At 41.6% G+C, this 27,104-nt stretch overlaps 1 protein-coding gene across 1 annotated transcript in view; it reads left to right on the top strand.

The window, feature by feature from the left end:
• plxna1.S (plexin A1 S homeolog) overlaps window positions 1-27,104 on the top strand; it is a gene marked incomplete at its 5' end in the record, with an annotated part of 250,346 nt that overhangs the window by 177,149 nt on the left and 46,093 nt on the right. Inside the window, 2 exon segments of the mRNA NM_001094988.1 lie at window positions 14,757-14,957; window positions 26,124-26,220. Coding sequence (NP_001088457.1) covers window positions 14,757-14,957; window positions 26,124-26,220 — 298 coding nt within the window.

Here is a 27,104-nt window from a genome sequence, read left to right as displayed (position 1 = left end):
TCTAATTGGATGTGAGAAGAGCATGTTGTAACTTAAAATAAATAAAGCCACATAACTATTTTTGATGGCAGTATTTCCCGGGGTCGATTGGGTTAACAGGGCTACGCTGAAAGCATCTCTTTATTCCAAATACCTGCAGACCCCAGCCGCTAGCATCAGACTTCTTGCTGTTCTCTATGCATTACATGGAAAGAACCTTCTGAACCTCACGGAAAAGAGGCTGAAATTCTGCAGTGATTAATGATGTGTCCAGAACCAATCCACAAAAAATATTTCCAGGTAGTTTTCACTGACATTATTCTGCTCGTCTGCCTGACAAGCTCTTCCAGCACCCACAGATGACCAAATGTGTTGGCAATAAAGGCTTCAGCAAGCTGTAGATTAGGTGGGAGTTTGAATGGAAGGAGCTCACTTGTCTGCCTTGAAATGCACATCTGTAAATAAAGCGAGGATTAAAGTTTAGCCTTCCGCAGAAGGGTGCTCCATTATCCAGCAGCCAAACAGATACCTGGATTTAGGTGGTAAATGTTTAACCTTTAAAGGGGAACTAAAGCTTAACAAAGAAGTAGGCTAGCAATGCTACACATTGTGTTTTGAGCTTCTGTACCAGCCCACATTTATAACTACCCTTTTGCAGGGAAGATCTGTGTCAACGAATATGCCCCCAGCTTCTCCCCATCTTCATGGGACCACATGATCTGGAATGTTGTCTGTTATCTAAGCTTAGGGACCATCACGCAATTCACAGTAAATATTTATAATATAAAAGTCATGATGCAGGCTAATTATTATTCAATTTGAAGCCTATTACACCAGTATATCCTGCATCAGAATTTAATTATCAACCCATTCTATGACAGACATACCTCATTTTTGGGTTGATGATTTCAGATGACCCCCTAAGTTTAGCTTTACAGAAGCCTACAATGTACTGAGCATGTGTATTGTCATTGACACCCCAAAGATGGCCTAACGAGATTCAAGATGGGGAAGCCTTGGTCATTAAGTCTAAATGGCTGCTGAACCGCTAGGCTGATATTCAATTCAAGGCTTTAGTTGACCTTTAAGCAAAGGTGTGATCTATATGAATTCTTATTTTTAACTGCTCAGCTTCATATTTTTTTATCTAGTGAGTTGTGTGAAGCTGACTAGAATAAGGTTTTTTAAAGGAATAGATAAAGCTCATGTGCCCTCGAGCTTATTAAGGGGGGATTTTCCTGTTAATTCCTGTTAATTCTTCCATTACCGGCTTTTCTTAATCACTACTCTTCTACTGACCACGCCGTTTGAATGGTAGACCATTAGAAGGAATCATACACTTGTATGATGGAGTGCAAGATTCCAGCCCTGTTCTGGGTGCAGTAAAGATGAATGTTTGGATAGTTCTTACTTTTTCCCCTGCAGACGTCTTTACTGCTTGCAATTAGAAATGAAGAAATGAATCATACTTTACTAAAAAGCCTGATCTAAGTGGATTACATGACTGGCCCCTTATGTGAAGGTTATTTGAATATTAAGGTTCGGTTCATTGGAAGGTGACTTGTATAAATTGGGAAAAAATTGATTTTGGGAGGGGAGTGGTGTCGGAATCAAGTTTCTTGTTCTTTGTTACATTATGTCTCCCTCTGCAGTTTGTGTTGAGCTTTGGTTCTATCCCTTGTGTTTGTATCCTCCTTCTTGTTTGACCTCCAGCCTTTTCATCCTTCTCCTATCTCTTTTTGCTGCTTACTCTTGTTTCAGGAAGTTCTCATATGATTTTCTATTCCCTCATCACTTTTTCCCCTTTACTTAAGTTTTCCTAATACATGCTGGAGTTGTATTTCAGCAAAATCTAAGAAACCTCAGGTTGCCTATTCCTCTTCTAAATCGTGAGAACCCAAGCTTCAAGATTTCGCTGGTATGCCAGTGGATTCTCTATCAGATGTTTTATCTTGACCTCCCTTTTTTCTCTTTTATATTAAGATACTCATACAGCAGAATATGCTGTTGTTGGACAGACATTCCAGATGTTGTGGCTATTATAAATTGGGCTGATCTGACCACCAGTTGGATAAGGGCCCAGCAGACCTCTTAGAAGAGGACCACAGCCCTGACCAAATCATTATAGATATTGCATAATTAATAAAGACCATGGGTTGGTCGACCTGTGAATGTTTGATTTCTCAGTAAAACCACAAACTCTCTGTTCAGTTTCTCTCTTCATTGTACAGCAAGGCAGGGTACCACCAATGATAATAAATGCAAACATACTAAATAGATAAATAAAATGCCGAGCTGAATATTTTATTTATCTATGTCAAGAGTTGCACATTAACTAAACCTGCTGACTGATTCGTTTGTCCAATACAAAATGGCAAGTGCACCCGAATTACCAGTATTAAAACCTGTGGTCTCCACCATTATTTCAGTTTTTCTTCTTTTCTTGGTGCATTTCAGCCTCCTGCTCACACAAGAGAAAAGAGAGAAGTAATTTTTGTTAAAAGGTACACTCCAAAAATAAAATCAATAGTATATGCCCTTCTGTTCCTTCTCAGCTCCAGCAAGCGAAATGATCATCTCCCTCCTCCAGGCTTGTTTTGTAAACCTCTTCCATCCACAGTATTTATGGAACGGAGAGAAATCCATTATTTAACTTTTACCGATAGTCATGTTTGTTATATGATTTCTCTAAAAAGTAAAAGTGCATTTAAAAAGGGCTGTTTTTTACATTTGGTGTGTAAAGTAATTTTCTAATCAAAAGCAGTTGATCCAGAGAGCCCATTTGGAGGTAGAAAGCCGAATTAGCAACAGCTGGAAAGTGTTTGAAACATAACATATTTGTCTTTTTGAAGAAGGTTTACTATGGCAGTAGAAGATGAGACCTATTTGCTTACTCTGGACAGAGAAGGTGCCATCTGCATCTTGTAACTATAACCCCGTAGGCCCTGTGCATTTTTTAATATTACCGAAAAGTTCTAGCCGGCTGTCCACGTCGGTGCCCATGGGGTCCCACTTGCAGTAGCCCCCAACGGGAACTGGGTTGTTGTACTCCAAAGCTTCTGTATGAGAGGCTAAGTTGATGGTCACACTACATTGTGAAGAGGTTCTTTCTTTCCATTATTATTATTTTTCATTCAATCTCTATATCTACCATCTTTCCAGTCTTGTATTCACCTTAAGGGACACACATTATTCTTCTACCTTTGGTAGGTTATGGTCCTGAGAAAAAAGGTTTTACTCAGTATATACCACTTCCTATGGTCAGGGCCTGTGGATCAACATGGCTACATGACGACAACCCAAACTATGGGCCTTCAGCTGTTGTACATCTGTCAGACTCCCAGCAGCCTTGTTAAGCTGATATAAAGCATACTAACAGTGAAAGGTCAGAAGAGCCATGATTAGGGGCAACAAGAATTATCCATAGAAGGGATAATGTTCTAGACAGAAACACTACATTGTGAAGAGGTTCTTTCTTTCCATTATTATTATTTTTCATTCAATCTCTATATCTACCATCTTTCCAGTCTTGTATTCACCTTAAGGGACACACATTATTCTTCCTTATCCAGTGTTGACAATGACTGCTTCCATATTACTATTAAAATGGGGCAGTTCTGGAATACTCCAATGCCATGGAGCACCTCCAAATTCACATAGTGATAAAATGTGATGTTTGTCCATGATGAGTTCTTATCACATGACTCGTTGAGATGTGTATGTTAAGAAATATTGGTACTGCTACTGCAGTCACCTGCCATTATATGATTATGGAACTCCTCGCTTGCTTCTACTATCCTTAGATTTGACCATTAGGACTGTATTCTCCCATATAAAACTGCTGAATGCAGAGACTCTTTTGCTGAAGTAAGGTATTGATTCTCTCAGTGTGTTAGATCACTGTTTAAATTCTATTAGCAGAAGAAGAATAGGAAAGTATTATTCTCTAATACTGCAGAGCACTGGAAGGATTCTCTGCCCAATGACAGTCCTTGGAACTGAGCTTTGGAAAGGCTTTGCACATTAAGTCACAGTTTATTTTATCTGCTGAAACGGCTAATGACGGGGAGCCTTGTTTAAAAATGTGGCATTCATGAGATCACATCCCCCTTGTAAAATAATGCAATGCATAAACAGAGATGTTTTAATATGAGCGAGAGGAAAGATTATCTGGTCTGTCCCATAAGCAACACTGGCAGTTGAGATTGACAAAACAGGCATTATATGTGACGTAGCTGCTTAATTCCTGTTACCAGTATCTGTTGGGAGTTGTAGTTTAGAAGCAGCAGGGCGCCACAAATTATGCATTGCCGGTCTAGGGCGAGTTTAGTCTAATTGGGGTAAAACAGAAGATATCAAATGGATGGCGAGTTCTGGGCTGTACAGATTGGTGATATCACAATCTTGGACATGGCGACTGCATGAACTTGGCAGAGGCAAACTAATGGGCATGTAATACTGGGCCAGTACAGTATGGTACAGATTCAGGGGCAGGGCTCAATACGTGACCTATATAGTGTGCCAATGAATATAAACTGGCTCACGCATCTATGAATGTAGTAAATTCCCAGCAGCTTGGGTTTCATTATGGATGCCTATCAATTACAATCCGCTGATTTCATCTTTTCACATCTGTAATGCTGTGGGAGATGAAATCAGCAAGATTGTGGGTTCAGGCCCCAAAATGACGCAAATGCCACCAACTGTGATGCCATGTTAGTGTCTGAGCGGAACTTGGTGGAATATTTATTGGGAAGCCTGACAGTCCGTAAAACATCAAGGCGCCTGGATTGTACAATATTCCCAATCTGCATTTCCATTTGCAGACTTATTTTTCAGGTTGCATTTTTCATATCTATTTTTATTGTACTCTGAAATGCTGGGGGATACATTTTCAAATAATGGGACTATTTTTTTTGCCAGTAGTGAGGGTTATGAGGAAATGCCAGCCATTTATCTGCCGCTCGGCAGGCAAGTGATTGTGGCAAATGAACAGAGCTTTCCTGTAAGCCACGTTGTCACCAGGTAACCCATTGAACATATTCTCCTTTCACATGAGAGTATTTACACTGCCCTCCCTGCTTGTTCCAGATAAATTATTCCTAGCAGTGCTTGAAAAGGGTTTAAATTGAGTTGGCTGCTTTTTTGCTCAGTTTGTTCCTTCGTTTTGATGTTGTTATGAATATGGCGGCCTCTGCCACTGAGCATGTGTGCTGACTAAAGGAGTATGGTTTGTTTATTTGCAATAGTGTTCAAGATCTTCCTCACACCTCTTGACCCCAAATTTATCTAGACCCTCATACCCAAAGCTTATTGGGCCCTCCTTCCTATTAACTGCTTAGCCTGCCCTCTTGTATCACTTGTGCTTGTCCTTCCCACACATTACTTTTGTGCTTGGCCTGTGTCCATTCTGTGCCTGTTATGCGTGGCCATGCCCTCTCGATGCCTTTGTTTCTGGTCATGCCCCGTGGAGCGCCTTGCACCCAGCCCTTTTCCTCTGCTGTGTTTTGTGCACATCTGTGCCCTCTCGAGCCCTTTGTACATGCCCATACCCCTTGTGCATGACCCTATCCACCTTTCTCATCATATCTCCATGTGGATTTCTTTTTAACACCCTTCTCTTTTTCTTATCAATTCCCCCTGCTTCCACATTTGTTTACATAAATGAACTTGCCAATAAATCACACTGCCATGTTGCATTGCTCCCTCACCGAGCCATGTATAACTTGATTCCTTTTTAACCTTTTCGTAATATCTAGGCAGCTATTTTTACTCTTTCCATATCTGACGATCACAGAGGCGGCAGAAGGGCAAGTGGATCTGCATATTCATTTAGCAGAATAATTTGCATTGCCAAATGTCCTACGTATATGGCATTTTCCTGCAGCTCCTCACAGCTTTTAGTGCATTCCATAGTGATGTATTTGAGAAGCAACAAGACATGGTGGGCAGTGTAATATAGAGAAGTCACGCACAGCTTGGTCTCTGGGGAACCAGTTTGGATCCTAAGTTGGTTGCTGGGTCGTGTCTCTGTGGGAGGGATACTGTAAGTGCAATGTCACTTCACTGCTTATTGGAAACCCAAACAGAATTCCGTAACCTAAACAGCTGCACGGGAGGAAACGCGTGGTTATGCACTCCTGCCAAGTCCATATTGCTGGCCCGGCCCAGGAAGTTGGGATCTTGACCCATTGCTATTTTGAGCTAAGGAATGTCTTTGCGCGTAAACCTTTTCATTGCCATTCATAGAGCACAGAGTGTCACAGTTCATAACTATACACACTATAAGTTCTTCTAGGAATCTGCTTTAAAAGACTGCTGATCATTTAATAGGTCTTATTTTCAAAGCCATCTTTAATGGGGTTTCCAAACATTTATAATGGGGGTATTGCCAAGAGAAAAATGGTAAACCGAGTGTGGGAAAACTTGCTAACAAGCCATAAATATTCCTTTTGACTGTGCTTGCAGCCCCTGTGGCCTAATAGTGTGGGCATATAAACAGAAACCACAAATTAGGCAGCTGCTGGGTGGTGGGGGGCACAGATCTAAAGTGGGTGGCCCGACCAATGTACAGGGTTTGTGTTCTCCAACCTTTGGTAGGTTATGGTCCTGAGAAAAAAGGTTTTACTCAGTATATACCACTTCCTATGGTCAGGGCCTGTGGATCAACATGGCTACATGACGACAACCCAAACTATGGGCCTTCAGCTGTTGTACATCTGTCAGACTCCCAGCAGCCTTGTTAAGCTGATATAAAGCATACTAACAGTGAAAGGTCAGAAGAGCCATGATTAGGGGCAACAAGAATTATCCATAGAAGGAATAATGCTGACAGCATGGCAGGGTCAGAGCAGGTCAGCAAAGATGTGCCGGGCCAGAGATATTGGAAGAGGCCAAGGGAAACATCTTTATATTATTAGAGTTAGGACTAAGTGTTTAGAGTGCATGATGCATAACATTTTCCTGGCTGCCGTTGAGCCATAAAACTAGTGGTTACTCTATGTCTTGGCCTGGTAAGAAAAAAGAGCTCAACATTTTCCTTGGATCAGACTGATTCTTAGAAGAGAGCGCCATGCAATCATGCTTGCGTATTAAATGCCTACCTACACCGATACGCGTGTGTGGGGGCGCACATTATACTCAGGTGTTTCCTGTTTTGGACAGTCCCACATACTTTCAGGATGAGACACTTTTTCGGTATTAGAATACGGACTTGTGACCAGTACTGTATTAATCAGGGAGGGTATTCCTGTATTGGCAGGATATGATTAAACTTGACATTTACAGAAAGACTTAAAGACGCACTGTTTCGTGTTATTCAGCATGAATTCAGTATATATAGCTTGAGATATATTCTGTGCATTTTGCTATTGATTTAATTAAAACAATGTGTAGTTTTTTTTTTTTTTTGTTAATTCCTGCACTAAAGAAGGTCAACACTGAAACTTAAAGCAGTTTAGATTTCCAATTTTTCTGAGCCAGGGTGTAACTACAGAAGAAGCAGACCCTGCGGCTGCAGGTTGGCCCAGGAGGTAAAGGGCCCCATGAGGCCCTAATTCATATACAATTTCAATAAATATTGTAAAACAGGTCAATCGCTAGACAAATTGAAAAATAATTTGCTGTGGGGCCCAGTACCATCAATTTATGCCACTGTTCTAAACAATTGAGCCTTCTGTAAAATGAATTTCTCCTTATCTGTAAACCTGACAAAGATCGCAGCTGGGGAAAGGGACAGGTTTGTCTATACACGATCGTTACCTCTTCCATTCAAGTTAACAGAGACCCCTCAGGCCTCTGGATAGTTGGACTGTTCTAGCATGTTCTGGTGAGGAGCAAGGTTATCTGTTTCATGGAGTAAGATTAGGAAAAGTTTCTGGTATTATAGGTAGGGATGCACCGAATCCAGGATTCAGACTGGCATTCGGCATTTTTCAACAGGATTCGGCCGAATCCTGCTGCCAGGCCAATCCGAATCCTAATTTGTATATGCAAATTAGGGATAGGGAAGGAAATTTCGTGGCTTTTTGTCACAAAACAAGGAAGTAAAAAAAGGATCACCGGCACACTGGAGTTTAGTCAGCAGGGCAAGCCCTTGCAATTTTATTAATTTGGTGTTTGCCATGTAACTTGTTTGTTGTTTTGCTCTTTTGCTCAGTATACTTCCAATATAATCCCAGCAACTAAGTCAATAGGAAGATACAACCATAACCATGATTACTGATTTGTGTGGATGGTCTTATTAATGGCTATTAGGTGATATATAACCTGCTATAGCTGAACACTGCTACAAAGTAATCTGCCTAAGCCATGTCTAATTCTCCTATCAATCACAGTGCTTGACTTTACATGGCTGGAAAAAGGTAGAATCTTAACAGGGCAAAGGTACGGCTCCCATCACTGCAAGTTATGCCAGTGGCATGTGTGCTATATGATTATTATAATGTTGTAACCTACTCCTCGGTCCTGAACAACATTTACTATTGTTTATTGCAAGAAAGGCACCATTGTGTTGGCATTAGTAGGTTATCAACCAACTTTTGCCGTACATCCCCATCCATGCCAATGGGAGAGAGTGACGCTGCTTCTAAACTCAACACTGTCAATTAATGTTGGTTTAGAAACATCTAATAGAAAAAAGAAATAGTGGCTGTAGAATGGCCGTATCCTGATTTGTGCAAATCATTATCCCCCCCACTATATCCGCGTCTTTTTTTGAGAGTGAATAAAACACAAAAGAGAAAGGGCAGCAAATGTTGGGCCCATTTATATTCCCCGGGAGTCATTAAATTACCAATGAGCCTCCATAAGACAGACACTCTTTCACTCTTTCTACCTCTTGCAGGGAGTTGGTTAATTAGGCAAGTGAATTGTAGCCCACTTAATAACGTCTGGTGATGGCTCATTCCTCGTCGGCTCCCCAGAGCGGGTCCCGCAGGTGCCACTTTGCCGCTGTTCAGACTGCATTTCCATTGTTTATTTGGTGTTTGCAATGAGCTAGATTTATGTTCCCGTCTATCAGGGAGAATATTAATGTGCAGGGACCTGCGGTATCCAACCTGCATCTAGCACAGCTGGCACTTAGATGGAATGGAGCCAACCATGGGGCACAAGTGAAGGCCAGAGACTGCCAATGAGTGTGTGTTAGCAGTACAGCACCCACTTAAGGAGCCATAATAACATACCTGTGTATTACACACCCTTGTTCTTCTTTCCTGTTAAATAAAAGACAAATTAGGTCAGATGTAATAATAATATGTTGTGCCTTCAATGGGTGGTTCCAGTATGGCAGCCCTTTAGATGGGAAGCAGCTCCCAGTATGGCCAACAGTCTTGTGGCAGAGAAGTAGTTAACCTGCTGCACACACACAGCCCTGTCTGAAATAGCTGCCCCCATTGGGACCCCCCACATGTTTTGTTGCTTTCAAGTCTCCTGTTCATGAAAACATATAATTAGCTACCCTTGAGCAGTCCTCCCCCATACTTAGGCCTATTGGCCTGTCCCTCTTGGGGACATTGTATTGGGCACAGGCAGCAATTTGGGGCTGCACGTTACATCAGACTGTATCTCTGCTGCTTGGAACGGCCCTAAGGGAAAATGTGTTTTTCATTGTCAACTGTGTGTGCATTTCAATATCTTCCTATCCACGCTCTCTCATTCTGTCTTTTGATTGTGCTCCGGCTATTTGCCAGGCCAAGAAAGGGTTATATAGAGCTGAATATTGTGCCGGGTATTTTCCCCACTAAAGCAGTCCATGTGGGCCAACGGGCTGCACTCATTTCACCTTGCTCTGTTGTATCCGGACTATGGTACTCCAGCTGTGATTGTACCTCCCAGGGATGCTGGGCATTGTAGTCCAAGAAGCAGCTGGAGGGACCAGAGAATGAATGCACCGCCGTTACAACATATAGAATTTTGGTGTGTGTGTTTGATACGTAACACTGAATAAACTGACAAAAAAAAATTTGAGGGAGGAATTCCTGCATTTGGTTGGCTAAATTATTTTCACATATTTTGAACATATTGGGCTTGTAAAAAAAAAAAAATCTACTTTGCCTATGAATGACAGCTTGATGAAATCCACACCGCTTCGTTCTGGTATCCAGCGAGTAAGCACACGATCATAACATAAACATATGGGCGAAGAGAGACCACATGCTCAGGGCTTCAGAAAAAATCTAATATGGAGTCCTGCACATGTGCGAGCGCTGAGTGAAAAGCATGCCCACTGACTCGCTGATGGAACAGGGTGATGCTTTAGGGTCCACTCACCTTTAAAGGCAGGTTAATCAACCAATTATGGATATAAAGGCACTGAATCCTATTTCATATTTTGTATTCATTTTTATATTTAAAAACATAAATTCTGAATATGAACAGATTCTGCATTCAGCCGCCAGGTGGAGGAAGTAGTGAAAATGAACAGCCTTGAATACAGTATGGCTGCAAAGTCAGCAGACATCATTGACCCTACCTGCAGTATTTTGGGGCTCCATAGACCTTTTTGATCTAAATCTGAAGGAGTCTATCACAGGAGACCAAAGTGTTGTGTTTCTATACTACTAGGTTACTAACTAGGCAAGCTCACCTAACAGGATTAGAGTCTTTAATATAGTCATCCACAGGACCGGATTCACTTGGGTTGACAGCATTCGGACTTCCTAAGTCAGGTGGCTTTGCTGGTATTTTTATGGAAATGTACCACCCTCCAGAATTACATTTTAGAAATGTAAAACAAGAGTCAGTATCCCCTTATCCCTGTACTTTTATAGTGATTATAGTAATGATGTCCCTCACAGTAAATGTTCTACAACAGCCCTTCCATATTGAAAGGTAGTGGCTGGTACAGACTTGGAAGCAATAGTGATGGGTTCTCCTATCATGTGTCTCCTAATCTTATATTAATGGCTGGCAAGTCCGGACTGAGAATTAAAATAGGCCCTGGCATTTCAGGTACTTAGAGGCCCAATCAGCCCACAGAGAGGCCCAAACAGCCCCCACCAGCCCACTAAATAGTGACTTTCTATGTCACCTGATAGCAGCCCCTCTGGCATTTGCCAGAACCCACAGATTGCCAGTCCGGGACTTGGAACTAAATATCCATGGATCATGGTGACCATTGTCTCCCAGTCTTATTGGGTTGACTGATATAGACTTTAATCAATAGATTTTTTCACCCTGTCTCTCTGTAACTTATGGTATTGGCATGTATAGACCTGGAAGCAATAGCCATGGATTGCCCTATCCTGTGTCTCCTTATCTTACAGTATTGACTGGTATATATTTACAATTAATATCTATAGATGTTGTCAGTGGCTGTCTTGACTCTAGAGCAAGGAATTCCCACTAAGGACTTCATAACTCCACCATACTGAATGCCTGGCAAGAGATGATACCCTTTGTTGGACATCACTGTTCGCAGTGTGAAGTTCTTCTTTGTGCCTGATTTTCAGCTCACCCCATTCCCAGGCTTTTGTTACTAACCTATCCCATCTTAATGCATCTTGATGGATAGCGATTCATTAAAACGCATCATTTATTAATCAGATGCACATTTAAGAGTCAGACTGCTGAGAATGAGATATAAAACTGTATTTATACAAACAATAGGCAGACCAAAGCTAAAGAACCCACATCACACAAAACTTTGACAACTGAGAACTTTATTTTCTCATCTGTTATTTCCGATCAGTGTAATTACATGCACTCCCATTGGGGTTTTATATTGGTTTGGGGGTAAAGCCAGCATCCTGTGGTCGGCTTTATAATGATCTCATTACGGTTGGTTAATTATGACTTGCTTCATTAAGACTTGGTCAGAGGTAAGGTCTCGGGGGGGGGGGGGAATGTATACCCAGATTTAGCATGTGTTATTGCATACATATGGCCTTGGGATTTTATTGGCAATGGAAGCATTCTTATGTGACTAATGTGCAGTTGCCCAAGGCTGCACCCCATGTGGGTTTGATGTAGAAGAGATATTGGAGCGATAAGGGACATTTGAAAGGCGATAAGAATTATTGGTGATTAACAATGGAGTTTTACTAGAGAAGACAGAATATGCAAGCAAAGATGCTTTATAGAAGTCAGGGAAGGACCAGCAGCATCTTATTTTTGAATTATAAATGTTATATTTATTTATTCTTGCCAGTGGAGCTGCCATATTGCTGTCCTCAGCTGAGGCCTTGCTCCTGAATGCAACGTGAGCAGGTCCTCCAAAGGGAACAACTGTATTCGTTTGACATGAAGGCCACTAGTTTGTTTTGTGCCAGAATGCCCAGCTTGCATTTGATAAATCCTGTGGGCTTTTGCATGACATTAGAATTTGCTATGTATACCAGTGCTGCGTCTGGGGAGGCCCCCACTCAAGCCTGGAGCAGTGAGTAATGGTGTCGCTCCATATTCTGCTGCAGCAAGCTAGGCCGTGATTGACAGATTAATTTAGCAAGACACTGTAGTTTGGACCTTTTAAATTACACTACATGCTAACAGTACCATTTCAGCTTTATCAACAAAAACAGCCCTCCTTATAAGCAGTGACTACTTTACAGTGATAGTTCGCAGTATCAGTATGGCAGCTCCAAACCATATTCAGAAAGGCAGGCCCAGTAAGTGAAGTTCTCACGTTCTCTTGTCTGTTCAAGGTAAATAAATATAAATTGTGCTTTCATTGTAAAATAGATGTAATTTCTCTTCTAGATACACAATAAGTGCAGGTATTTCCTGCTTTACTGAGTGATTTCCATTGCAGTATATATGGTATTTGTACTGCGCAGACCGCAACCTATTCCACCCCCTGGTTAGATTAACGATGCTCCTGTGGCCATCATATACCTTAATATAAACAATAAACAGCTGCGTTAAACGTTAATGTGCATAAATATGTATGCACTCATCTAGGGAGCCGTATTAGTTTGAAGACCTTGTCATTAAGCCAGTAAATGGGATTATTGAGAAGCTCTCATACAATTGGATTGATGAGCTAGATAAGCATGAGCAATTCACCCTCCCGTTTCATAGACTCTTTACGATAAAGCTGGCCACAGACGCAATCTCCCGACCTGCCACTAACCATTCCGATCAAATAAAGTAGTAAGAACAGATCAGCTGATGTTATGTCCGACAAAGCTAGTGACAGTCTCCCTCTGAAAATCGTATGATCGGCAATACATGCAGAGATATTATCAGCAGCCGAGAGAAATTTTCTAACCTGTCCCGATCTACCAAATGACCGATCTCCGCTGGACGAAAAATGTCGGGACTCTCCACACACGGTCCGAAAATCATACGAATCCTTGATTCGTACGATCAGATCTTTGCTTCTATGGCCAGCTTAAGGCTCTTGCACAATAAAGATTTAAAGGGATGTTATTGTTAGCGCTGCAGCTTTTATTTATAGGGTCAGAAATACCACACATTTGCACATGTTCAACACCGTTTCTAGAAAGAATAATACAGGTATCAGGCCTGTTATCCAGAATTCTCTAGACCTGTGATTATAGGAGGTCTTTCCGTAATTTCAATCTCTGTACCTTAAAGGAAAACTATACCCCCAAAATGAACACTTAAGCAACAGATAGTTTATATCAAATTGAATGACATATTAAAGAATCTTACCAAACTGGAATATATATTTACATAAATATTGCCCTTTTACATCTCTTGCCTTGAACCACCATTTTGTGATGGTCTCTGTGCTGCCTCAGAGATCACCTGACCAGAAATACTACAACACTAACTGTAACAGGAAGAAGTGTGGAAGCAAAAAACACAACTCTGTCTGTTAATTGGCTCATGTGACCTTACATGTGGTCTGTATGTGTGCACAGTGAATCTTACGATCTCAGGGGGCGGCCCTTATTTTTTAAAATGGCAATTTTTTTTTTTGATTACCCAATGGCACATACTACTAGAAAAGTATATTATTATGATAATGGTTCATTTACATGAAGCAGGGTTTTACACATGAGCTGTTTTACTCAGTATCTTTTAATAGAGACCTACATTGTTTGGGGGGTGTAGTTTTCCTTTAAGTCTACTAAAATCATTTAAATATTAAATAATCCAAATAGGATTTTTTTTTTTGCCTCCAATAAGGATTAATTACAAGGTACTATTTTATTTTTTCAGAGAAAATGAAACTCATTTAAACATTTCAGTTAGTTAATTAAAATGTATTCTGTGAGAGATGGCCTTCCCTGAATACAACGCTTTCTGGATAACTGGTTTCCAAATAAGGGATCCAATACCTGTATCCGTATCTGAAGGTTCCAGGCTATTCATTAGCCAAGCTGTCTGCACTCACAGCAGTTAAGTGTCACTTCTCTGCCTTTGTGTGCCATAGACTCTTTTAGGTCTGATTGTGACCCAAAGACTAATGGCTAAAGTGATTTTAGTTGTATTATTCTCAATGGCTTGCCTTAGCTGGCCTTAGATCTTGTGTTTATCTAGAGCAAGAATCCTCAACCTTTTTTTACCTGTGAGCCACATTCCATTGTAAAAAGAGTTGGGGAGCAACAAAGGCATGAAAAATGTTCCTAGGGGTACCAAAACAGGGCTGTGATTGGCTATTTTGTAGCCCATATGTGGACTTGCATTTTTTTGTGCAAAAAAACTTGCCTCCAGGCCAGGAAATAAAAAATAAGCACTTGCTTTGAGGTTACTGGGAGCAACATCCAAGGGGTTGGTGAGCAACATGCTGCCCATGAGCCAATGGTTGGGGATCACTAATGTAGAGCCACCGGATTCCCGGTCTAACATCTGTTATTCTGTTGCAGGACTGCCCACAGATTCTACCTTCCTCCCAGATCTACATCCCTGTTGGGGTAGTGAAGCCCATCACACTGACTGCCAAGAACCTCCCGCAACCCCAGTCTGGTCAACGTAACTACGAGTGTATTTTCCATATCCCTGGGAGTGTGACTCGGGTCACTGCCTTGCGCTTCAACAGTACCAGCATCCAGTGCCAGAACACTTCGGTGAGTTATTAAATAAAATTCACTTTAATGCTTCATGCAGGAGGTTTTACTGCAGGATATAAAAGCTTTATGAACAGTCTGCTCTATCCTAAGCTGCTACTCTGGTTCTGATCAGTCCAAGTGAAGAGCCCCTAAAATATGGATGTTATCGGGGCTTTGCTAACCTGTTAAGGTCCCCATAGACGCAAAGATTTTTCGTTGCTGAACGATAGATTTCAGTGAAATCTGACCAAACCGTTAAATTATCGTGAGGTTAGTGGGAATTGAACGATCGTGCATCTTATGATTTTTCTTCCGACATCTGTCGGCCAGGTTAAAAAAAATGTTATCGGTCCCAGTGCAATCTATCTATGTATGCAGGGCTAAGCAGGCAGCTACCCTCTGTTTTCCTGGCACTATCGCATGAAATGTTCTTTTTAGTTGATGGACAAATCGTACATTTAAATAATCATTTTGAGATAATCGTGGTCTCACGATAACGAAAAGATCTTTTAAAAATCTTTACATCTATGGCCAGCTTTACGTGGAGCGGGTAGATGCTGCCCTGTGTTTGTTTGTTTGTTGGTCTGGGTTCATGCTGTTTTGCGTGTATGTGTCCAACACACATAAGTGCAGAACAACAAGAAACCAGCATTGGCTGTATGTTGCCCGCTGTTTGTGCATTGTTGGGACTGTATCCTACCTTGTGTGTCTGTGCTGGCGGGGGCATTGCTGGTCGGTGCTTAAAAGCACGTATGTATGTGTTTGCCGGCCTTGTGCCGAAGCAGCTGAAGGAGGTTAGCCAGCGTCCCTGTGAGATTCCATGCTGAGTGCAGGAGAGCACAGAAGCTGGGTCAATGGGAGCGTGAAATCTATGAAACGAGTTCACGTAGCCAAACCTCAGTAGATTAATTGTGTTTGCAAAGCTCTCCAGCCAAGAAAATACAGATCTAATGTATTGATGGACAAGGTGTCTCTGGGGACGGATGTTGTTCCAGGCTGCTTGCTTCTTTTCCCTTCTGAGTGCTCTGTGGATGCTACTCAGCACTTCTCTCCCTGCTCTTTTTCTGAGGGTGGGTGTTTTATAAAGTGCCCATGAGTGGCATCCACCCATTAAAGCCATATAAACTCTTTAACTGCCAGAGAAGTGCTGCATTGCTGCACAATCTCTCAAAGGCCTGAAAAACAATGGACAAAAATGGAACACGGCTTCACGGCTTTATTTCCTTCTCTCCAGATTGCATTGACTTGTTAACAATGTACTATATATTTTGGTGGGGGGGGGCAATGTCCAGCCTGCAGCTTAACAACAGCTGGTGGGCTTCATGTTGCACATCCCTTGTGTATAAAGATCTAATTACAGCACCGTATGGCTTAAAATGTCACTACATTCAGTGGGGAGGCTTGACTATTTCATTAGAAATGTTAGAACGGACCCCCAGCATGTTGGGAGCAGCAGCAAATAACTTGAGAAGAAATACAGATTCCCTTTTCAGGAAAAGGACTAGTGTACGCTTTTTCTGATACCTGGTAGATAAGTACAGTAGGCCCTAGACGACAGTGGTAAGAATACCCTAAAGCTGACCATACATACAGAGATACATTTGTTTGGTGAGGTTGTCAAATGAGCAGATCTCTCCCCGATATGCCCACCTTGAGGTCCTAGGGCCCTATGATCTGATCACAAGGAGGAGAATACAGGGCCACATCATCTGTCGGCAGCTTATATTGGCCTGTTTATGGCCACGTTTACACATTGTAAGGGACAGTTCTGCTCCATTGTGCTGAGGAATAACTATGCTGAGGCAATCCTATGATGTGTATCCCTACAGGCAGCATTCATTTTACTGCTGCAGCTACTTCTCTTGGAATCTTTACTAGCCTTATTTTAACTGGTAATTATCTTAATGACAACAAAAGATACACTCTGAACTTAGAGATTATGGTTCTAGTGGAAAGCTACTATATGGGCATAAATAATGGTGCTCCTTAGATGCAAGAAAAAACAAAGGGGAATGCAAAATTGCCCCCTGAGGTATCCAAGCCAAACATTTCATCTACCCTGTGCAGGCGGGTGCGTATTTTGTCAACCGATGCAGAACTGAAAGGAGCAGCAGCTTTTCACTTTTTGTTCAGTTTGATCTTTTGGGACTTTTGCTTGAAGATCTGGAACAATAAAAATTTGGCCCAATCAGACAGTCCCTGTCTGTATGCTCTCTCTCTCTCTCTCTCGATCGCTTGGGTGCCTTGTCGGTTGGCTAGTGCCACCTTTACGTGAGCTTTCAGTGTTTGGCATTAGCATCTTCTACCCATTCTGTTATTGTATTTCACCGTTAGCTGCCCTTCAGCTTTCCCCCTACGCATGTCACTCAAACCATAAAAATAAGGTGGGCATTCGGGGTTCTGAGCTTGGTGGTTAGCCCTCCTGTGCAATATGGGAACATCCAATGCAAACTATTGCATTTGCTTGTAGCAGTCTCAGATGCGCACATAGCAAAGGATCTGTTTTTCTTTTTTCCCTCTCATCCTCAAAGTCGCCCTCCCCTTTTACTTTCACCTTCGCAATTCGTTGTCGCATTTATCTTGCTCTCAGACACGTTTAAAAGTGTACAGGGAGAATCAGGAGGATTTGATAGGATCCAATTAAATTGGTGCAGATAAAATGATGATGAATTGCAGCCAGGCTCCGAAGAGACACTGTTTACGTTACTGCTGGCCCCAAACTGCTCACAGGGAGCTGAGGTCATCAGCTGCCGAAAAATAGGCCAGAACTGCTGGATCTGCAGGGGTGGGGGTATCAGGAGACCATTCCTCGTTCTCCTGCCTTGGTTCCCGTGTAATGTGTTTGCTTATAGAAAACATGGCTGCAGCGTGACTACTACACTTTTGTTACGCAGGCATGACTGTTTCATTGAAGGTGCAGTTTGTATTCATGCACAGCAGCAGCTAGGAGACCTTAAGGTGCTTGATTAGAAAGCTTTAAGGGTTAGCTGAACCTCATCTGTGCTCTACTGCCCTCCTTTGGGGCAAAGTGCAACTGCCTGCTAATCTAATAAAAAGTCTGCAGGCTGATGGCTGGCAGAACAACAGCTGCAGACTGGACATGTCTGAAACGTTATTATTATTCACGTGTAGGTCTACATGTCACACTTACCAGGCCCACTCTGTGAAGTTATGGACAATGATTTTCTCTTTTGTTGACCAATTATTTTTTGGATGCACTTTTAAAGGACTCATTTACTTAGCTATTATATTTAAGTATGACCTATTTAGGACATTGAGATGCTATTTGGAGTTGGTCTTGGTTTTTAGCAATAGATTTTCTTCTGCAGACTTGGTATTTAAGCTGCCATATGGCTGCCAGTGTACTGCTAGACTAGTTATAAAAGGGGTGCTCATTAAGTAGAATGTGCAGGCGCAGAGGATTGGTGCCCAATGCTGGTTAGTGGCAGGTGTATAAATCAGCTTGGGCCCATGGTGGGATCAGCAGGGGGCTGCAGAGAGGAACAAAGGAGGATCATTATGATAACCTGTATATATGTACAAAGATAACACGAGTATCTGGCCCGGTGAATACAAAAGTGCTGTCCTAAGGGTGTTGGTTACAGGCAGTACCTCGCTCTCTAAAGACAATAGCCATTTTGATTGTGTAATAAATACCAATCAATGCACGTCAAATTTGTGCTTCTAATGCATTCTCCCTGGAGCCTTTAACCTATTTTATATGCCTCCAGCAGTATGTTGTTCTCCACAAATAGATAATGTACTTGATGCTGCATTCAAAGCCTCTGAGCTGCATTGCTTCCAGTGTATTGATGCTGGCCCCTGTATCATTTAAGAGTTTAATAATCCAGTCTGGATTGTCTGCAGTCACCCACACACTTCTAACTCCTAGTGCTTGTAATGTTCATAGGGCTAGTTATGCAGGCGCAGTTCTGCATATAGTTACCAGTCAATATCTTCATGTGCATTTCCAGGCATATAACTGCTTGTAGATAAGATACCCTTAGGATTCTGGTTCCGTGGGCTCAAACTCTCAGACTGGAAAGATTCTTTCTAGGAAAGACACACTGAAGTGGAAATTGTAAGTTCCTAGTTTAAAGGTCCTGCACTTGGGGTGGGTTTTAGAACACTGAATTACGGGCCCTCCTCTGATGTTTGATAGGTGAATGTTATTTACTATACCTATGGGAGAGCTCTGCCAAACTGCACCCCTTAGGTGGTACTTGTAGCTACATGGCTGCGGATTGGGCAGTCCTGATTTAAATTGTTACTGACTCCATAGCTTCTATGGCAAGTTGTTTCCTTGAATAAGAGAGATGTATGGGCTAGAATTAAAGGAGTGGTTCACCTTGCTTTTAGTATGCTATAGAATTCTAAGCAACTTTTCAATTGGTATTATTTTTTATAGATTTTTAATTGTCGTTTTTCTTCTGACTCTTTCCAGCTTTCAAATGAGGGGTTCACTGACCTCCATCTAAAAAACAAATGCTCTGTAAGGCTCCAAATGTATAATTGTTGATACTTTTTATTACTAGTCTTTCTGTTCATGTCCTCTCCTGTTCATATTCCAGTCTCTTATTCAAATCAATGCATGGTTGCTTGGGTAATTTGACCCTAGCAACCCGGATTGCTGAAATTGCCAACTGGAGAGCTGGTTAATAAAAAGCTAAATAACTCAAAAAACCACAAATAATAAAAAAAATAAAACTAATAGCAAATTGTCTCATAATATCACTCTCTACATCGTACAAAACGTTAACTCAAAGGTGAACAACCTTTTTTAAATTCCTGCTTATTTTCCATTTAAAGCCACTCTGGAACCAGCAATGGAACACACAAAGTGCCCAGCACAGTACCAAATTAGCCACAACCTCTTCCATTAGAGGCTGCACATCTGCATATAAATCAATAGTCGGAGGTGAGGATTAGGGAATCACTTGAATGTGCACGGATGTGTGAGACATTCATTTCCAGCGTGGTGCTATTTGCCTCCCGGTCGGCTCTTCTCTCCCGACATAAAATCTGAATTGATATTTTGCCATATGCCGCTGACGGAAGTGTGTGCATGTGAAAACCGCATATTAAGTTTTACAATGCAGATTTATGGTTCTTGGGCTGAATAAAACTTGAATGTAAGATTGTCAGCAGAGACTGTTGGGATTTGCAACCAAAATCCCCATTAATGCATTGAATGTATGAATGTGCCGTCTCTATTACACATTCAAATGATTTCATTCTCTCTCTTCCTGGTCACAAATGGATATTGCAAGAAAAGGAATTCATCGCATACATTTTCTCCTTGAAATTGAAGTTTTTCTAGTACCCTCTTTGACTACTTGAGTTTGGTGGGCTTTTCTATTTCCTGGTATTGTGTTTATGCAACTGTCGGTTTTCGATGTTTGTAAGTGCAAAGTCTGCTGATCTCCATAATGGGGCCTGTAGGTATGACAGGCCCCTGTTTAATTCTGCTATTCGATAGCATTAAAGTGATGACAATAGCAATTTAAGCTGAGTCGTGTAGCCTGGTTGGGACTAAATGTGTTGTTGTGAGCAATCTTATGGAGAAAAATGAGGTACAACCTCCCAACTGTCCAGTTTTTTGCGGGATAGTCCTTATTTTGACAGCTTAGTCCGCAGTCCCGAATTGTTACTAAAATGTCCCGACTTTCTCTTTGATCTCCTGCACTGAATAGCCAGAAAAAAATACAATGTTTATAAAACTTAATTGACTTTTGGCAGAGAGCCCAGAATACGTGGCAGATGCACTTTTGTAACAATTTAAGATAAGCATAGAAACAGTTGTAACAATTTAAGATGACCGGGTCTCTTGGAGAAATAGAAATGTGTTCAAACTTTCATAACCTGCCAAATTTAGTAAAATGAGCAAGGTAATTATGGGGCGTGGTCACAAACATGGACGTGGCCAAAATGTTGACACATTTTGCAAATCTTTTTATTCCTCTTTTTAAAATGTTGGGAGGTATGCAATGGTTTGTGCTTGGACTTGGGAGGCTGCCATGATGTTATCATGGCTGGAAAGTAGATTTGCTGTCAGGGCCGGATTTACATAGCAGGCGCCCCTAGGCCCGCTGACATTCATCGCCCTGTCCCATCTCTTTTATACACTTAAATTGTCATCATCGGGACCGGAGCAATGGGGCTTGGTGCACAGGAAATTTAAAAACTATTGTATCTCCTGCACATCCCTAGTGTTTCTGAACCAATGTGGGAGTGGTTGGGCAGCATGCCGCCCCCTAAAATCCTGTCACCCCAGGCATGAGCCTTGGTGGCCTTTCCACAAATCCGGGCTTTTGTGCTGTTCCTCAGTGAGGATGGGAGCCCTGATAGGCCTCTGCTTTCTGCAGCAGCTCCTGAGGAGAGATATATATGCAGCCATGATAATGCTTTCTCAGTTATCTACTCAGTAATCATTGCCAATTCCCTCACATCAACCCCATTCTGTTCCCAGCTTCAGGCCTGGACTGGCAATCTGTGGGTTCTGGCAAATGCCAGAGGGGCTGCTGTAAGTTGCCATAGACAGGCAGTATTTAGTGGGCTGGTGAGGTGCTGTTTGGGCCTTTGTATAGCTGAAATGCCAGGGCCTATTTTGAATCTCAGTCCAGACCTGCCCAGCTTCCATACATCTTTTCCCTCCTTTTTGCTCAGTTACTTTTTTCCCCCTTTTATTGCACTTCATAAGTACCCAGTAGCCTTTATTGACATCTTGGGATGATGGTAATTGCAATTCAGTATCACCTACTGCGGATTTACTTCAGTTTCTGTCACATGAGGAAACAAAAGAAACAAACGGCTTCCTGAAGCTTGCTAATAGAAGTCACATGACGAGATGAAAAGGCGGAGCAAAGCGTAGTGTTACACAACCTCTCAAAAAAACAAACCCCCGAATCCTTCTCGAAAAATTTGGCCGAATCCTAATTTGCATATGTAAATTAGGGGTGGGAAATGGAAAACATGTTTTACTTCCTTGCTTTGTGACAGTCACGTGATTTCCCTCCCCGCCCCTAATTTGCATATGCAAATTAGGATTCAGATTTGGTTAGTTTGGGCAGAAGGATTTGGCCGAATCTGAATCCTGCTGAAAAATGCCGAATCCCGAACAGAATCCTGGATTTGGTGCATCCCTAATGTGAACCAAAAACTTCCCAGCACAGTCATTGGAAATTTACTCCACCCCCTCACCACCATGTTGCACTTGAAGGGGTGCCTCACCTTTACGGTGGTGGCTCACGGGGAGATTAGTCGCCAAGCGACACATCTTCTCTACTGCTGGCGACTTATCTTCCCAAATGCCTTCCAGCCGGCTAGAATTTGAATCACTGGCGAGATGGCATAAATATCGATTCGGTTCTCCGAAGTCACTCGAAGTTGCCTCATGAGGAAACTTTGGGCGACTACAGAAAACAAAGCAATACGTATGCCATCCCACTGGCGATTTGCATTTTTGCCAACGGGAAGGCATTTGGAAAGATTAGTCGCCCGCATTAGAGAAGATTTGACGCTTGGCGACTAATCTTCCCGTGTGCCACCACCCTTAGAGGGGTTGTTCACCTTAGAGTTAACTTTTAGTATGATATAGGGAGTGATATTATGAGACAATTTGTTATTGGTTTTGATTTTTTATTATTTGTCGCTTTTGAGTTATTTGGGTTTTTATTTCAGCAGCTCTCCAGTTTGCAATGATTCGCTATCTGGTTGCTAGGGTCCGGTGACCCTAGCAACCATGCATTAATCTGAATAAGAGATTGGAGTAGGAATAGGAGAGGTCTGAATATAAATATAAGTAATACAAAGTAGCAATAACAATAAATGTGAAGCCTTACAGAGCATGTGTTTGTAACAATTTGTAGATGGGGGTCAGTGACCCCCTTTTGAAAGCTGGATAGTGTCAGAAGAAAAAGGTAAAATAATTAAAAACTATAACAAATAAATAATGAAGACCAACTGAATTGCCCATTTTATAACATATTAAAAGTTCAATTAAAGGTGGACCACACCTTTAAGTTAACATTTAGTATATTATAGAACTTTCAAATCTGTCTTCATTATTGTTTTTTTTTAGGTTTTTGATTATTTGCTCTTTTCTTCTAATTCTTTCGATCGCTCAAAAGGGGGTCCCCAACTCCAGTAGCCAAAAACAATTGTGAGACTATAATTGTTACTCCTAGTTTTAATTACTTATCTTTCCATTTAGCGCCTTTCCTATTCATAATCCAGTCGCTTATTCAAATCCGTGCCGGTTGCTAGGGTAATTTTCGACCCTAGCAAACCAGTTGGCTGAAATTGCACGCTGAATAAAAAGCTAAATAACTCAAAAACCACAGAATATCACTCTCTACATCATGCTAAAAGTTGAACAACCCCTTTAATATAGTTTGGTCTGTAAGGTGCTGCCACAGAATTGCTTTGTATGTGCAACTACCTATGCCGAGCTATTCTGACAAGAAATACGAGCTTTGTAACATCTGAACTACTCTGGGAGTGGAATGATTAATATCGAGAGAAATCATTGGTGGATGTTAATATAAAATATCATTCTGATCACCCAATGTGCTTGTGATAGCTGTCAGTATGTCTGGTATACAAGTCTGGCTGTATTGAGAGAACACTGTAGAAGTCTAGCTTCTCTCTAGCCTGCTCACAAGTCTTTGACGCTACCCGATCTTGTTTTCTGTTAATCGAACTACATTAATCTGTGAGATAGGGGCAATCCCAGGGTTCTTGTCGTGCGCAGCCTGTGCTGAAGGGAAGACTCTGCTCCAGGATTTTCCATGACCTTCCAAGCATTTTGGAAAGTAATCGACAACATTGTTATCCTGGAATTATGACGTGCCTGTGTTTTTCTTGTCTTGATAAAAATACCAAGTGCATCTTTTCCCCAACACCGCAGAGTCTACTAGTGAAAGGTGGAAGCAATCATTTGACCCGGGCCCTTTTCTTTTGCTGCTATTACATTTTGCTGCTATTACATTTTGCTAAAGACTTCTGTGCATTCCTAGAGGCCTCTGCCTGTATTATATTCCAGCAGAATTCAATCGTAGCTTTAACCCGGCCGCAATAAGGGGCAATTCTTTTTCTGCTGCTTGATGCATCTGTTGTTATACTTCCACAGAATGGTTTATCATCTGCATCTTTATCAACCATTAACTGGTTGTCAATAAGGGAACTACCCTGGGTCCTATTCAGTCCCCACAAAGTAGCACTTGACTGACTCTATTAATATCTCTAAATGTTATTTTGCCCAGGAAGCCTTTAAATGTCTGCTTATGTGTTTATTTTAACTGTATTTTAATTGTAACTCGTGTAAAAGGGGGCAGACGTGATTGCTCTGATGAGGTCACCTTATTCAAAATGTAATCTATACAGAGACTAAAAAATCTCTTAAACATGGATTTATCATTACCTAATCCAAGAAGTTTCCTGCAGTGTAGAATATATTTACCATGCTGCAAATTGCAACCTTCTGTGTTCCTTGCTTAGAGTTTTAACAGACAATGTTACCGTTGTTGGCACATCCATCACACAGTAAAACTTTCAGTACTCACAGGTACATTGTGCCCATAGTTACTGCTTCTTGTGTCTCAATAATGACTCTTCTAGTGCCATAGTTTGCATGCTGATGGCCTAGTCCACACCATATCTTGCTTGCACAAGTTGTACCTACTAGCATTCCATTATCTCAGGTACAAATCTTTGCACTCGTGCAGATGCAAAGATTTTAACATGTCATTGGTTTGTGCACAAAGAGAGCAATGTAATTTCCTTACTAACGCAATATCGGGCTGATCTGATCATGGGCCCAACGATCAGATCACAATCTTGTGAATACAGGCGGTTGGACAGTGGACCGCAGCAATGAACCAATGTGGTCCTCTATCCTTCAATTGATAAGTGCCCGATTTTCGGCAGATATCAATCGGGGGAAGCCCCCGTACACTGCCCAATAAGCCCGTGTATTGCCACGTTAATGCTAGATATTGAACTACAGTACTCTAGGCTTCACTACTAATTACGGGATTACAAACCCTTGCATTCACTTCTGCTCTCCATATCATTACCAGCAAATCATATTTGATGTAACCTCCTTGGCTACCTTTCCTGCTTGTCCTCTTTGCCCAAGTATGCAAGTACCAAGAAGAGAAAGGGAGGGTTTTTATCACACAGAACCACAGATAACTTTGCATTTTTACTAGGAAATGATTCAGAATATGACAACCCTGGTCTACTGCTGGGGATTGTTGCCCCAGGAGAGCAGATACCTGATAGATGTAGAGTCAGGTATGGTTTCTTCTCCAATGATGCCTGCTCAGCAGATATCTGTTCTAAACTGTTTGGAAAAAGCATGGAATAAGAGCCCTGGGGGAGAGCCTAAGGATGAAAGCTATGCTTAACTCTTTCACTGATCGGCTATTTGAGATGAGGAATCATTTTTTTGGGGGGGATGGGGGAATAGTAGGATGCACATTAACTTTAGGACAGCTGCGGGCCGAAGGGCATTCAGAAGATGTGAAGGTCTCAAATGAGACCTGTCAGAGTACAAATTGAAAACGCCAATTTCACTTAAGACTGTGCGCCACTCTTCAGATGCTAATCCCACCACTACCCCTTCTAACCTCTTCACGAGTCTGAACGGTCTCTCCTTGCCAGTCTTGCTCTGTCTCCGATTATATAAAAAGGGCATCAGTAGCTATTTTGTGTAAAAGTTTAATAAACAGAACCTTCTCCAGAGTCCTGATCGGCATTCGTTGCCTGGAGGTGAATTCATCTTGCTTTCCTGTTTATATCAAGCAGCCTTCCTCGTAGGTAGGGTGAAGTTAACCACTAGCACAATTTTTTAAAGGTAAATATTTGAAATAAACCTTTTTGCTCTGCCATACAAGCAACTGTCCATTTGTGACCTTCACTTCCCAGCATCCTCTGCTGAGTCTAGTATCACACAATGACAGGAGCAGTAATGTACAGTAACTAGAAATCTGCTGGGATGCCACATTTATTATCTCCATATACCTCTGCACCCAATCGTACTCCATGTCCTGGTCTCACTAGGCCTATCTCCCCATATCCTCCATTTCATCAGATTAATAGAATGAATTGTGCCATTGACAGCCAAGTGGCAACTCTTATATTTATTGACATATTTAAACCCACCTGTGTTTTGTCTTGCAGTATAACTACGAAGGAAATGATGTCAGTGACCTACCTGTCAATTTATCCGTGGTCTGGAATGGGCACTTTGTCATAGACAACCCCCAAAACATTCAAGGTGAGTGTCTTCCTGGAAATGGAATGAACGTTGCTTGGTATATTTGCCTCATTAGTATTATAGAGTGTAGTATAATTATTTTCTTCATCTGTGCTGGCCTACTTATGTCATCCTACTTGTCATTTAAAGGAAAAATATCCTCCAAAACATTGTTTAAACCATATAAAGTGGAACATTAAAGAATTGTGCCTATCTAAATGATATGCCCTTTTGCATCTTTTTCCTTAAAACCCTGATTTTGTGATAGTCTGTGTGGTGCCTCAGAGATCACTTGACAAGAAATCCTGCAGCTCAGAACTTTGTCCATTAATTGGCTCATGTAACCTAACATGTATGGTTTGTTTGTGTGCACTGTGAATTGTAGGATCCTAGGAGGGATGCCCTGATTTCTTAAAATGGCAAAATTACCCAATGGCACAGACTACTACAAAGTATATCATTATGAAAATGGTTTATTTACATGAAGCAGGTTTTACGTTTGAGCTGTTATATGCAATATAATTTTAAAGAGATTCACATAGTTCGGGGATATAGTTTTCCTTTAAGTCGCTTGTGGATTACTTGGGTAGGCTGGGAAATCCTCTTGAGGGCCCCGCGTGCACATATTTTTAATATTGCCAGTCATCTGCATGTTTGTACAGGGCCCCTCAAGACTGGCTGATCAACCGATGGCCCCTTTTTTGGGACATATATGTGATCTTTGGTCTATCGGAACTGTGTAAGAATCTATTTTGATGGCCATAATATTGGTGCTGTTCAGCAATTCTTCTCTGCGTGCAAGTTCCATTAATACAGAAGTTATACACTAAAAGTAAGCTTGAAGGTTTCCTGTTCACTCACCTTTAATGATTTAATCCTAGAACTGTATTCTGTCTTTATTCAGC

The sequence above is a fragment of the Xenopus laevis genome, chromosome 4S (genome assembly GCF_017654675.1).
Source record: "Xenopus laevis strain J_2021 chromosome 4S, Xenopus_laevis_v10.1, whole genome shotgun sequence".
Taxonomy (NCBI): domain Eukaryota; kingdom Metazoa; phylum Chordata; class Amphibia; order Anura; family Pipidae; genus Xenopus; species Xenopus laevis.
This window is presented reverse-complemented; position numbering and strand designations above follow the sequence as displayed.